At 38.6% G+C, this 15,412-nt stretch overlaps 1 protein-coding gene across 11 annotated transcripts in view; it reads right to left on the minus strand.

Moving 5' to 3' along the window:
* Nucleotides 1–15,412, minus strand: part of LOC146531717 (prominin-like protein) — a 35,562-nt gene extending 20,150 nt beyond the window's left edge. For 4 of the 11 annotated variants that reach the window (XM_085197839.1, XM_085197836.1, XM_085197843.1 and 1 more), the window contains exon 1: nucleotides 14,732–15,408. In XM_085197839.1, the coding sequence (XP_085053965.1) occupies nucleotides 14,732–14,981 (250 nt within the window). In that variant the 5' untranslated portion in view covers nucleotides 14,982–15,408. Of the gene's footprint in view, nucleotides 1–14,731 lie in introns of all 11 variants that reach the window. The other 7 variants (XM_085197841.1, XM_085197837.1, XM_085197842.1 and 4 more) reach the window with 4 other exon arrangements.

Consider the following 15,412-nt stretch of genomic DNA (forward strand, 5'->3'; position numbering starts at 1 on the left):
ATATTGACAAGAACATACCTACATAAAAAATATTCGGGCGAATTGGGATCCTCTCACTTTTTTGAAGTCGGTTGAAAATGAAAACATCCTCTTTTTTGATGTTGGTTGAAATGAAATGCAACGATCAGGAATCTCACTTCTGACATCAATTTTAACAATGTTTTTCCTTGTAACTATACAATATAATTAAATTATTATTATTACTACTACAATATAATTAAATTTTTACCAAAAAAACAAACTTTCTCAATTTTGACCGGATCCCATAATAACATAACCAAATTTTCACCAAATTATACTTGAAGTGTATCCTTTCAAAATAAAAAAAGAATCATCGAAATCAGTTAACGCGACATTGAGTTATTCGGCTATTTGTCGCGCACATACCTAATGCAAATTTAAGACTTATGTGATTTTCTCATAGATACCATTGTCAGACATGGGCATTTACCTTTGAAATAAAAAAAAATATCAAAATCGGTTCACCCAGTCGAATTGATAACCTCCTTTTCTTACAGAAGCCGGTTAAAGAAATTAAAGAGTACGGTTTTTAATGTACCGCGAGTGTCACAACTGGTTCCCTACTATGTGCGAGATCCAGTATGGACAAATGAGCAGTCGACGAGCGTTAAAGGACTAATATTTTCCACGCAACTCGCTCATTAGCCTTTTCTCTTATAGGCTTTATATGTATAGAAATATTCATTGACACGTAACGAAGCTAAAAAGGCTACATGTTCATATGCGATGAAGCTATTTGCAAACATACACTCTACACTCATTTTAGAGTTTCTGATCGTTGCCATAGGTCATCCATGTTGAGTGGCGTCGTCTCTTTTTAATAACATTTAAGATTAAAGATCCTCTAAGGGTGCAGTAGGTACCTGCGACACGTACAATGTTCGTTTTCAGAACCCTCGTACATACTGACATAAATTTGAGTTTGATACTAGTGATTATTATCATACTGTATAATATATAGAAATACAATGTAATTAATTAAAGAATACCATTTTAAAATATGATAGTAAAAAATGAAGGTAGTAAAAATGTTTTCCTATTTAACGTCACTGCCGTCTTTCTAGTTCGAGTAGATCGAGTGGACTAGTAGTAGCTGGTAGCTAGCAGGTAGCCGACCACCTGTCGAAGGTACTCGTGCTAGAAAGGCGCGGCGGAACTTTCTCTTTCTGGACACTGCCCTGATGAGAATCCAAGAATAAACGTTTGTAATATACTACACAACAATTCATCAAAACGCCTTGTAATATAGAACACAACAATATAATAAAGTTTATTTTTCCCGTTGCTTATTTCATATATTATAGCTGCTTATAGACTCGTCATGTACGAGTAGGTGTATAGGTGCGTGTGTCATTCTAAAGCGGCCAGGTGTCGTACCTATAAGTGTCACTTTCACATTGTTGCCCGGTGGCGTGGCTGGATGGTGGTAGGTTCAAGGACGTGAGCCCGTTATCTCTCCGACTCTCATTAGATAATCTAAATTCTAATTATAGTTGTAATTACTATGTCATGTTCCAGTTCTTATAGCTACTCTACACAAATGGCAAGTAACGTACAGCTAGTAGGTACTTTAGAATATACATATATCTAAAGATATATCTTAAGACTATATTAAGATATATCGGAGTATCAATAAACAGTTAACTTATACGACTCTAAATGACAGCATCCGCCAGTTCCAAGCAAAACGGTGTTGTACGATAAAACGTTGAAAGCCGTTCATATAACAGTAACGGGTAGCGAGCGACACATGGTGTGTGATGCTACTGCTATATGCTATACCATAAAGCGTACGTATATGTCTAACTGTTAAGAGTTATGCGAAAATAACTACTGACTAGAACGGAGTCGCCACCGTACTACACAGTGACATCTAAATATATGTATTATTCTGAAAGAATATAAAGTGTATACTTTGTCTATATTATATACCTACATTGTGTCATACTCAACAGCTTTAAACCTCATAACTCACAAGTTTAAGCCGGCGAAGCCGCGAACTGCTCGCTAAAATGTTATAAAGAAAAAGTACCGTTATTACCATTTCATTTATAAAATAGCATTGACGTCGTCAACGGGATTCATCCGCTTATAAATCTTCTACCTACATGATAGCGGATGAGATTAAAGAGACGTGAGCACTACGCGAGCTGGGGACTGTCGCCGGCGATTTGTCATTTGAAGAACATTTTTTAATTGAGCCCGTCGTGGCACAGTGGCGGAGACAGTGAACGGGACAACGCGACGGTTGTAAGTTCGATTCCCACTCCAAGAAATATATTAAATATTGTCATTTCCTCGGCACTGACTTTCGCCACTGAACACGCAATGCCTCCAGAATTTGGCGGAAAGTGGCTTAATGAAAACGGAATGTCTTAACACTAGATTCCCAGGTTTTACTTGTCCGACTTCAAAATTATAAAATTTTTGTAAAATTATTTTTAGTAAATTATTTGTAGTTAAGTAGGGATAGTAGGGTACCTAGTGTTAAGACACTCCGTTCCCATTACATTCTTCTAGGGATATTTCCTAAAAAAGCATTCTTGTTCATTGTACCTTAAATGTAACTTGGTGAACGTACAAAATCGACCGTTAAAATGATTCATCGCAGATTTCGGCTGAAGTCGGAGTCGCTGTCGCTGTCGGGGTCGGACAGTCGGCGTTTAGAACCGGTTTTAGCGCAAGTATGCTTATTATTAACCCACTTTAAAAATAGCCAGTTGTATCTACATTATATACGTACATTGTTATTAATTTTTTATATGTGCAACATTTCACTCTTATGAATGGAAACTATGCTACTTTGTATATTCATTGAATATGTGATATTTCAAATGAAACTCACATTATTTATATTTAAGCAAGTTTTGCTTATTGTTATTGCACTGTTGTTATAGAGAACTCAACACCGCCTTTAGCCTCGTTGCCAGAGCGAGGAAATTAAAAAAATAATAATGTTTAAGTTCCTCGAATAGAAATCGAACTCATAACTTGTCTCTTTAACAGTCGCACGCTCGTGCCCCTGCGCCACGACTGGCCTCAAACTTAAGAAATGATGTCATCAATACCTACAAGCAAGATGGTATTCCGAATATACCAATACAGTTCCAGAAAGGTTCACAGGCCTACAGGGAAAACTCACAAGATTATGTAACAAAGAAATCATTGATACGAATTAATATAGACTTTGCCACTGAAGAGATGAGGTCAGAGTTGTTTGTCAGAATGACCACAGTGTAGTGATGCTAGTGAGCTTTAACCCACTGAACTAGATGCCAGACTAAGCGGACGAACACTTTGATCTAATTTGAATTAAACAGCGTTGGGTACCGCCAACACACAATGGCTCAAGAAGTCTTAATGAGAACGGTGTGTTTCAACATTAGGTTCCCAGGTTCCCACTGACGGATACTTTGATGTGATCGTTAAAACTGTTTGTTGCGTTTGACGCGTGGCACACTGCCTCTTACTTTGTTGAGAGATACGGCGAGACTGGGTCAACTATCTGTGCATAACATGTATCTATACCTACTTAATACATTACAAACTTTTGTTTGTTCAGTTCAACGCGTTAATCTCAGGAAGTCCTTACTACAGGATTTATAAAATACATAAAATAATCCCAGTGGATACAAAATAAAACAACTAAAATTACAACAGAAAATGCTCTTAAAATTTTCTAGCAAATGAAACATTCATTAGAAAACACGACCGTGAAATAAGAGAGAAGTGAAACAGAAAGTCGTAACGAAGTGAACACAGCGAACGTTGTTAATTCGGTTCGTTTGTAAACTTATAAAGTTTTGAATGAATGGTCCGCGGAGCGAATGGTGATGAAGCAGAGATTGTTCTGTTAGTTGACGTGGCTGAAGTGAGAGACAGATAAGCTGAAGCTCTAGAGTTTAATTGAAAACGCGGTGGCCTCCACTCTACTGTTCCGTATAATAACGAAGTCCTTTATGGGAGTGACAATGGCAAACAAAAACTTATTCCACTGTCCTCTTTCAATGTTAAAAAGCGGAATACAAAATCTGTTCCATTTATCTACTTTAAAAACAATTATGGATGTTACTAAATGACCATTGTTAAAATTCTATTACTGGTTTTTATTATAAACAGATGTCACTTTATAAAGTTTCATCCGTCTTTCGCTCTATTGTGGCTAAGAATGAGGCTTCTAAGATGATTTGGGATCCACTCTCTATTATTTAGGGATCAATCAGAGATCAAGGAACCCAAGCATACGAGTACAACAACATACCGCCCTAGTACACAATAAGTACAGGCTGTAACAGTGTTCGACATGGTGGGAGTGGGAGTGGGAGTGGCGACCCGCATCATTGGAACAGCGCTTGCATTGCGCTCTGGCCGCTCTACTTACAATATGTAGTTTTGTAAACATTGTAGCGACCCAGTTTGTAGGCGATGTTTGAGTCTACATTCAAGCATTAGATGAGAATATAAAGTTGTATAATCAAAGGTATCAAGGTTTCACTATTCTCAATGAAAGTGGTAAATTACTCGTGGGAAACTCTCTCATTATGAAAGTAATAAAACATAATTAATGATATTTTAAAATGATATAACCTCTCATAAGATAGCAGGGTAGGCAGAGGCAGACTTGACGTGGAGTTCATCTACCGCGGCGGTGTGTACCTACCACTGCGCCACCTTTAGACTAGCGGACGCGCGCAGCTTCGCCTGCTTATTTGTACCCTTAGGGATGAATTATAATAAACCATAAAACACATGTTCAATTAAATATTTTTAAGAGGCTAAATTTCAAATTTTATAAAAATCGGTGGCGATTTAAAGATTTTTCCATACAAACTTTCAACCCCTTACTTGCACCTTTAAGGGAAGAATTCTAAAAAACCATGAAACAGGTGTTCAATTAAATACTTTTAAGAATCTAAATTTTAAATTTCATAAAAATCGGTGCCTATTTCATTTTTTTTTTCATACAAACTTTCAACCCCTATTTTACTCCTTTAGAGTTAAAATTTTTCATAATCCCTTCTTAGTGGATGTCCCGATTACGATTACTATTTTCCTTGATGATCAATGATGATGCAGTTTTATCACTAAACTTGCTTGTTTAATTACCTTTTAGTGTTACCTAGTATGAATATTGTTAATATTTGTGCATTTATTACAATATAATATGTAATATGTGTATAATAATGTAAGTTTTATTAATATATAAAGCGTTGTCATCAGTTATTGAAAAAACAAACGTGATTTCACCGTCCACGTCTACGTTTAAGGATAAGTGATTACCGTGTCCCAAGTAGAAGCGAATATATGGCAGTTGACTCAGTTTGTTAGTCATTTCGAGCGGGCCAGAAAAAGACATCTCTTCCGTTTTGAAAAATAATAAACATTGAAATTTTGCCTATACTAAATAGTATATAATTTTATAATAATTAACTATTCCAAATTTGAAACAGATTCAGACTTCTTTATTGTAAAAGTTATTACATTGTTGGCTTAAAAACGTTCTCCTGAAAAATAGTGATTTTGTAGATAGCCGTTGGCTCTTTGCTGCCGTCGATATATAGATTAGCCACATTAAAACTTTAAATTGCCAATGTTATCTAAGGACCTTGAAAGCTGAAAATTAAGTGGAATTACATTAGGCATGTTATTTATTATGATAAATAATGTTTCATAACATTATATAATATACAGAACAATTATGACTTGTTAATTATTAGGTTTGAACCCAATCCAGACGTGAACAAAGAAAGAAAAGAGAAAAATAAAGTATATCAAATCTGAGCACTATTTTTTTCCGGCATATATCAGGGCAGGCAGAAGGGGCCTGGGAACCTAGTGTTAAGTCTGTTCTCCGTTCCCTTTAAGACACTTCCGTTTCTCACTTTCCCCGGATTCTGGAGGCATTTCATGTTGAGCGGAGCCGCACTGCACTGCCTCCTTAAAAAAGCGAGGAAATGAGAATATTAAATATTTAATTTCGTCAAGTGGGAATTGAACCCACAACCTGTCGCGTCTACAGTGGCACGCTTGTGCTCCTGCGCCACGACTGGCCTGAATCCAATATTATAATTGTTCTATAAATATCGCAGTGACCATATTACCGTTGGCATTGCAACAACGACTGTACGAGCTCTCAATTCTCCTACTAAATATCATTTTATATCACTAGGCGTGTGTGTTGAAACATTTTGAACGAACGAATTATTGTAATAATCTTTATCTAACTTAATGTTTTCATAATTTCGATTACAATTCTTAAATTAAATCAAATTATACGCGATATTTTATACGTCAAGGATATATTTTTTAACTCTAAGTAAATAAAAAAAAATAATAATAATTAGTACCATAAGCAAGAAGTGATTCCAGACAAGTTTTTAATTACTTTGTACACATTATAATGAGTACAACAATTAATTACGTATTAAATAGAAAGATACATTTAAGGCCATCGTGGCGCAGTGGTGCAGTGGTGCAGCGACCGACTATAAACACGAGGGTTGTGATTCAAGGCCTTCTAAGTAAAGGGTAGCGCTGAATGTAAACTGGAATGGAGTGTCTAATATCTATTGATTCTACAAAAAATAGTGTCTAATACTTATTCAGGTGGTAAAGCGTTTCAAGTATGGACGCGCACCTAGAGCTATCGGTATCCATTACATAGTTAACGAGACAGTTACGCGAGGGCGTCGGCTTCCTTTCTAATTCAATTCACACAGCGAACATACTAGCTAAAGCAACGAATGACTAGCTTTTTAGGGTTCCCTACGCAAAGGGTGAAATAGGAGTCGCCGCTGTAACGAGTGTCTATCATGTATCCACGCAGGCGAAGGATAACATTGAACACAGAAAGTGGGGAACTGAGTGTCTTTGTCTAACCCGCTAAGCGTGTAAAACTCGCTTTGTTTGTGTCCTCGACTGATAAGAACGGAAATACACATTTTGCAACTAATTACTGATTTATCATCACTTACATGATTGTACTAGCTAGCTAGCTGCAGGAGTTCGGATTGATTCGACCTCCGCTGCGCTCCCCTCGCACTCGCCCGCGCCGACCTTGGCGATACCTACAGAGTACCTATACAATATAGACAATTGAACCTAAAACTCTCACTACACTACACGTTTACTTCGGTTTCCCATTTAACCAAAACAAGCGGAAAGTGAGGAGAACAAAGTATTTTAAAACAGGATTCCCCTGTATAGCCGCCTGTATGTAATGACTGGCATAATATTTAGTTCATAATGAAGGAAGTCTACGTGTCAGCCGACGTGTATCATTTCAAAAACAAAAAGCGGGAATTACCACATATCATATCATAAAGCCTATAAAATAATAAATGATTAAATTTCTTAGAATAACAAGGGTATTTGTTATCTTCTTAGTTATAGTACACTTACTTACTGACAACAAGCTGTTGTCCTAAATAGTATATTAGTAAATACAGTAGCTGAGACCCCCCCCCCCCCCACGCATACACGAGGTAACATGTAGGTCACATTTAGGTCACAGTAAGACCTAGTAGGTAGTACTCGCGCTAGCCTCGCGACGACGCACTGCGGGTTCGACCTAGTTGCGCCCACCAGCTGGCGAGGGCGAGCCCCGAATCGAACCCGCGACCGACGCAATGCAGGCGCGACCCAGATCGACATTTTGGCAAGTGTCTGCAACACTATTTTGCTATGAAAATGTACTTCTCAAATACATGTACGAATATAATTTTGTGAGGCAGCTCAAGTCTCTCGAGTATGTTGCTTTGGAATAAACATAGCGCTCTAAAGCGAATTCTAATTTTGCCCTATATTTCCTTACTACAAATAGATTATGAGATTTTTAAAATTTTAGTCAGATTTAGTTCATAATTTATATAAAAATAATTTTCTCAGTAATAACTGTCGTGAAACCGAGACACGACCAGTTAGATTATATAATTTACTAATTAACAATGCGTTATTTATAATTTTAATTTAATCGAGGCCTGTCGTGGCGCAGGGGCACAAGCGTGGGTTCGATTCCCATTCGAGGAAATGAACTATTTAATATTTTTAATTCTTCGCTCTAGTCAGTAGGCAAAGCGCGGTGTTCAATTCCGTCACTCGACCCGCAATACCCCCAGGATTCGACGGAAAATGGGTTATCAAATGCCTTCCTTAACACTAGCTGCTCAGGTTCCCTCTACGTCCCCTGCTAAGTACTATATAATAAATACAGCGTAAAGCTAAAACAACAAAACGAATATCTGAACGAAATGGGTATTATATAACTAAGTAAACAAATACATAAAATGTAAAAAAAACAAATACGCAGCGTTAGCGTCAAGTAGCGTCACGCACTTGTGACGTCACCGTGGAAAACGTTTTTCACGTCGCGCCTACTGAAAATGTACCAGGCGAGCATGAGTCGTCAGCAGTCACGCAGTCATTGTTGGGGCGTGCGCGGGGGTCGCGGGCGCGGCGGGGCTGCGGGCGGCGCGACGCGCTGATAGCTTATCAGTGCACTCTGCAGATACTGCACGAGAGCCATGTTCCCCTGGTGGCGGCGGCGATAGCTTACTTTGTACTAAAATTTATATTTGGCAATGAATGTAATAAGAATTCGAAGCTAACTTTAAACTGACTGGTTTTGTTCTTTTGTTTATTATTTTATTACAAAATATAACAGTCACAGGCCAAGGATGTCCAACTACGCATAACTTATTCATAAGTTTAGTAATTTGGGTAGGTGCTAGGCAGACGAAACCTACTAATAAATTAGACATTGCTTGTTTACGGAACTCAACGCCGTGCTTTGTCTACCAGAGTGGCGCAGTGGTACAAGTGTGTGGTTAAAATGCAACAGTTTTGGGTTTGATTGCCACTCGAGGGAATGAATTATTTAATATTTTCATGTCTTCGCTCTAGTAATAAGACAAAATACGTTCAACACACAATGCCTCAAGAAATCGGCGGCGAAAGTGGTTAACGGAGTGTATTAACACAATATTCCCTCCCTAGCTATATGTGGGATACAATACGAAGTTGATAAAATGATTTATTTATTTACATACTAGCGGCCCGCCCGAGGCTTCGCCTGTTTGAACTACATGATTATTTATTTAATAAGTAGAATTGACTGATAACTATAATTGATGGACTCATACTCTCTTACTACTCAGGGGCGAGGCAAAGTCTGTCAATAATATACCTATCATTATAAAGGCGGTAACAGTTCAGGTCTGAACTGTTACCGCCTTCACGCCGTGGAGGTACTCCTAGCTTCATCATCATCATCAGCCTGTCCTCGTCCACTGCTGGACATAGGCCTCTCCAATGGCACACCACTGAGCTCGATCTCCTAGCTTATGTTATTTTAAATTATTAGGTTCTTCTTAAGGTTTAGCTGAGCTGTTAGGGTTCTATATGAGCTGCTCCAGATCTTCATTTTTGTTATATGGACAGAAAATGCTTGTAATGTAGATCAACTTTTACTAAGGTGCTATATTTATATCTCTTAGAGATTAGATAGGCTGCTAGGGTTCAACGGCAGGTACTCCAGACCTTCAATTCTGTTATGGGGGTGGAATTTGTCATGTTGTTCAATTTTCCCCAAGGCAGGATATTTATATCTTTTATAGTTTGGACAGGCTGTTAAGGTTCCAAATGAGGTATCCAGATTTTTAAAATAAAATATAGCCTAGATGTTGCCTAGATATAATAGCTATACAACCAAAAAAGTTTCATTCAAACCCGTCCAGTAGTTCCGGAGATTAGCGTGTACAAACATACAAATATCGCGTTAAGTAATAATTAGATAGAAAATATGTATTTGCTATCAACGTCGATAAACCCATTAAGCTAAACGCATCGAACACGCACTGCGCCGTGTTCCATTGAAAATGAGAATGTGTAATTAACGGGCGCGAGCGAGCATTGTGGCGTTCCGAGAATAGAACTACATACTCGTACGTGTACCTACGAATATGTCGCTTTCAATTTTATGCTGCCTTATCGTTGGTTCATGGTAGTTTTAAATACTGTTCGCTTCCTCATTTGCAAATAACATCCACAAAAATAATAGATATGAGCATCTACAATGAGACACTAACCAACTGCACCAATTCTCCATTTCGAACATCAGATAAGACCCCAACGCTGCACAAAGCGGTCAACGACCTCAGGCTCGATGCCGCATACGAGTCATCGCACAGCAGTCAGCGACCACTACCACTGTCGGGTGTCGCGACTCGCGAGTCATGACTCGTGACCTGTCGGGCTATCACGTTACTGCATTTAAACTGATACTGATGCTTATCGCTTCCAGTTTGTATTGATGAGCGTCAATTTTTTAAATATAAAATAGTACGTGTTCCCAAGATGGTGTGCGACAGACAACTCGCGACGTTCCGTCCTGTTAATCATAATACGTAATATTTGAGAACTGGTTAAAAGGTGTAAAACAAATTGTTTCAAGGGAGAGAGAAGAGGGTACCTAATGTACCCTCTGCCTATCCTACAATACAAGAAAAACATGAAGCTAAATGGTACCTGACCACAGTCGCGGTCACAGCTAAGCTCAATTGCACGCATTGTCAGTCGTCGGAGAGGTAGCTCGACAGCTAACAAGTACAGCACTAGTACAGATAGTGAGAGCACCGCGACCCTGATACAGTCAAAGACGGAGAGTACATGCACTCTCGCACTTGTTAATATGTTACTCCATTCTTAATTGTATTTTGATTTGGATTTACTATAGAGATGCTTTCCCTTGGTTTAAGTCGTCTCATACAAACATTTTAAGCGACTTCTCGAGCGCTTGTCCAAGAATTTCCGCCTCATTGATGGTTAATTGTGTTTAATTACTTTAATAATTGATAAAACGGAACACCGTTTAAGCAACGGTATCATATCTAGCCGTAGGTAGGTGCGCAAGCAGATTAACACTGTATCGATCGAGTTGCATGGAACGGACGCTTCTCCGTGCAGGGCAGGCTGGAATCGAATCTACGACATGTCGCGTCACAGCCGGCCGGCTAATCAAGACTTTCGTAGTTATAATTAAAAATGGCTTTACGCCGCAGCGCCCTGAATGCCTAGTGACCTATTTCAGGCAGAGCGAGCTTTTGGGTTAACTGCCTCTTTTGTATGTTTTTCTCAGCAACTGCCTGCGGCTTGGCAACACTGGAAGTAACTTAGAATGGTTTAAACTATAAGGTTAGGTCGCTAACCTTGATACTTAATGAGTTTGAATGTAGCATAGGAATATAAAGATAACGTTTTTAAGTAATGCATTAAAATTATTATACACAATGTAAACTAGTAGGGTAGTAATAGGGTAGTAGTAGGGTAATACTTCCATGATCAAATATTATATACGCCGGGCGAGTTTTACAAAATCAAAATAAATTGAAAATATAGCAAGGTAGTAAAACCATAGGTCATTGAAGTAAACAAAGAATCCGCGAAAAATCACGCAACGAGTATATTTTTAACCCACTTTATGAGCACCTGACTGAAGGGAATCGACCTTGGAACAGTAAATCGACTGAAGGAAGTGCTTCGTTATGCTCACGTATTTATTATTTAGTGGGCTTCGCGCGTCGTAGCTGTTGAGAAGTCATTATGCTCTCTGCTAACGTTTAACGCTAAATGTAGGCCCAACCTCATTCGGGTATTTTATGTACGGAAAATAGAGTAGTAAGTATAGTAGTATAGTGTTTCTTTATAAATATTGTTCGCAATCAAAAGTAAAAAATTTAAATAAAAAAAAACCTGCAATTACGTCATTGCTGCACCGAACGAACGTTAGAATACGTCATTAGAATGAGGCCGGCCTCAATTTGGTATGCTCGAACGCGTTTTATTTAAAATATATTGAGTGGAATAGGAATTAGGTATATCGGCAAAAACGTTACCTGTTTTTGGGCTTTAGGATTAATGATGACATTTACCTGGCTACAGTCAGCACAGCCTGAACCACGCGGTTTCTTACTGATAAAAAACAAACTGGGAGGGGGGCCGTCTGGACACACGCCACTGACCCGGTAGCTGTGGGAGCTTCCGACGTCGTGACGCAGGCACAAGGATATAACATGGTGGTTGTGTGTTCGATCCTGACTTTCATTTCTTCGCTCTAGCACCAAGGCAAAAAGCCTCGTGTTCCGCCACTCAACACGCAACGCCTCGAAAAATTTGACGGAAAGTGGAGAACAGAGTGTCTATAATTAGGTTCCCTCTGCTATTTTGCACGTTAACCTAGAATATACACACGTCATTGTGGTCTTAGGTACTTATTACCAAACGAATCATCACGTGTGCGGTATGAGATATCCTTAAGTATGGAAACGACAAACAATAATGACTCATAAGAGATTGTGTACATGTTCACCGTAACGGCGCGTCAATGCACAACAATTGATTGATTTGTTTGCTTTAAATACGTTCCTATTGCTAATAAGGGCAGGTGCGGGGTCCCTGGGGTCCCGGGGCGCGGGGGTGTCGGGGTACCCATTGTTTCGGCGCAAAACGACGAAGAGCTTTGCTTTTTGTATTGCAGCTTTTGACTAAAACATAAAGCATTCATTTGTTTCCTCGTGAAAGTACCAACGGTTGCATATAATAAGGAAAAATGCCTCTGCACTGAGAGCTGCCATATCTGGCGAGAGCACTACTTTGTTTACTTCAGTGTAAAACGATATTAAATATTTTTAAGTAGGTACCGAAATACTTTATATAGTTTTTTTTTCACGTTTTATATTCACGCTGTATCCCGCACGTAGCACGTAGCACCCCTGTCAGGCGGAGGGCCTCCCTATGCCTGCCTAGTGTTAACTATCTCTGCTCCGTACTGCTATAGCATTGTAAATTATGTAATCAATCGTCTATAAGAATGTAACGAGATTGCAAATAGATCGTAGACTGTTCTTTGTCTATACCAGACCATGTCGCAACAAGTTCTAGACAGGCGGAGACGCGACACGTACACGGAGAAGCGTCTCCTAGGGAGCGGACGAGTCCAGCGAGCAGGAAACTAACGCCTATTAGGGGCCCGCTCGAGCAGATACACTTGCTTTTCATGAAACGCTACACAAAAACAACAGTTGCTCTTTTTTTTTTTGTATAAGCAGCTATAATTCTATGCCTGCGCTACACTAACTACAATGTTTGAAGAGTTGTTAATTTCGTTTACAGCTTTTTTTTTAAATAAATTAAAATTAAAATATTTTTTTTAATAAAAATCGTACAAAAATATAATTTTAAATAACATAGGTACTCTTGATTTTGATAAAAAATAGTGATAATAGGTTCCTAATAGATTTGGCAAGGTGTCGTTTTGTTATACAGCAGCTGATAGAGCGAGGTCGACGGCCGGTCTCACGCTGGCGCGGTGTCGATACACTGAGGCCGGAGTGTATATTACAACATTGTAAAAGGGCTAAGACAATTTATATTATTTTCATTTCCTCGCTCCGGGAACGAAGCAAATCGCGACATTGAGCTCTGCCACTCAACACTTCCAATATTTGGTGGAAAGTGGAAAACAAAGGTGTCTTAATGGTAACAGAGTGTCACATTTTTGTATTCAATTCCTGTAAGATCAATAGTATTTCTTTATAAAAGTATTTTTTCATGGCTGGGAACCTAGTGTTAAGATACTCTGCTCGCTTTAAAACACTTCCATTCCACACTTTCTGATGGTTTCGGAAGGTGTTGTTAAGAGTCAGAACTCAATAATTGCTGTGCCTTGTTACCACTGTGAAGAAAAGAAAATATTGAATATTTAATTCAATGCATGGGGGAATTATTTAAATTACTATGATAATCCTTTGACTAGACAAAATAAAGTGTTGAGTTCTGCCACTCATCTGATGAATGAGGAACAGTGTCTTATTGTCTTATAGAAGCAAAAAGTTAAAAACTATTAAGCTCTAACTTTTAAGTAGCTGACTTAGCTCTAGTGTTTACAATGTTTCTAATTTCATTAATTGTATATAAGATAGCAGTTAAGTCCATTAGTTGATGTCCATATTTTGTATGTGAAGTACTTGGAAGTGTCTGAATGTATGATACCAAATCATGATATCTTAAGTATCTTATCAACCTATTCACAGGAAATAAAGGAAATTATCAAGAGCTGTATTAAATTCAGTTTAAATAAAAATATAGATAACTAAGAGTAAACAATATATATAAGGAATACAGTATTACAAATCCCAACTCACATGAATTCAAATATAGATTGTTCAAAATCAGTCTCATCGTAAATAATGTTTCTAACTCAAGACAAAGGAATAATTGTATAAGCACATCATATATCACTATTATAGATAATCCAATAAATATTTAATAACAGTTTATTATCACAAATATAGTTTTAGGTGTGAGGTGGATACTGTTGAGCCGCAACTATTGATCAAACTGCAGTCCATTGTTATGACTTGCCCGACACCACTCTCTACATCCAGACATCATATTGTCCATTCATTATATATCATTCATTTTTTCTTTCCAATTCTTTCCAGTTTTATAGTTTAATTATTTTATAATTATTAGGCCTTCATAGTTTGTAAACTAATATTTGTAGACAAGTTCACCTTGCAAGTAACAAGTAACTTTCTGGGTAGCAGCTTAGGACAGTTAGGACCGGTTAGGTAAATAAACTTATAATTAATTCATTATAACAACATAAATATATAAATATTTTCTACTACTATGATAGAGGCTCGTGACTTACCTTCTGGATACGCCTGTTTATTAGCGATGAAGTCGATGATCATGTGGGTGGAGTTGTAAAGGTGTCCCATGGCTCGCATGTCGAACTCGAACTTGGAGATGTAGGTGGCATTTATGATGGGCTCGGAGTAGTTCACCTCGGGCATGTACAGCACGCTGGGGTCCCGCAGGTTATCCGTCAGGTCAGGCAACCAGTCCTGGCCGGCCGCGAGGCCGCCGCCCAGCGTCAGCAACGCCAGCACCGTCCACATCGTGATGCCGTTTAGACTGACTTCCAGATCCACATCACACTGCACTGCACATGCACTGCACTCTTAGCTGACACTATTTTAACGGGTTGTTCGCAGGGTAAGCTATCTATTTGCAAAACAAACACACAAAGATACCCACTCACCAAACATAAATAAAAACTAATAGCGTCGTGACCGCTCACAAAAAGGTCGTATTAATTATCGTTAGGTCACACCGGCTAGTTGACACTGCACTTAATAATATTAGATAAATATTTTCAGTCACAAATCCATGTTGTGTTAGATATATATTGGGTGTAGCTGGACGCGCACGGCGCACGAGCACCCAGGTCGATGCACGGCGATGAATGAAATAATGAATGCGAGAACGAGATGCGGTCGGGAGGGGGGCGCCGTGACCGCAGATAAATAAGATCTTGGGAACAAGCCGA

The sequence above is a fragment of the Heliconius melpomene genome, chromosome 15 (assembly GCF_056956725.1).
Source record: "Heliconius melpomene rosina isolate 202511_hmr_F chromosome 15, ASM5695672v1, whole genome shotgun sequence".
NCBI lineage: Eukaryota > Metazoa > Arthropoda > Insecta > Lepidoptera > Nymphalidae > Heliconius > Heliconius melpomene.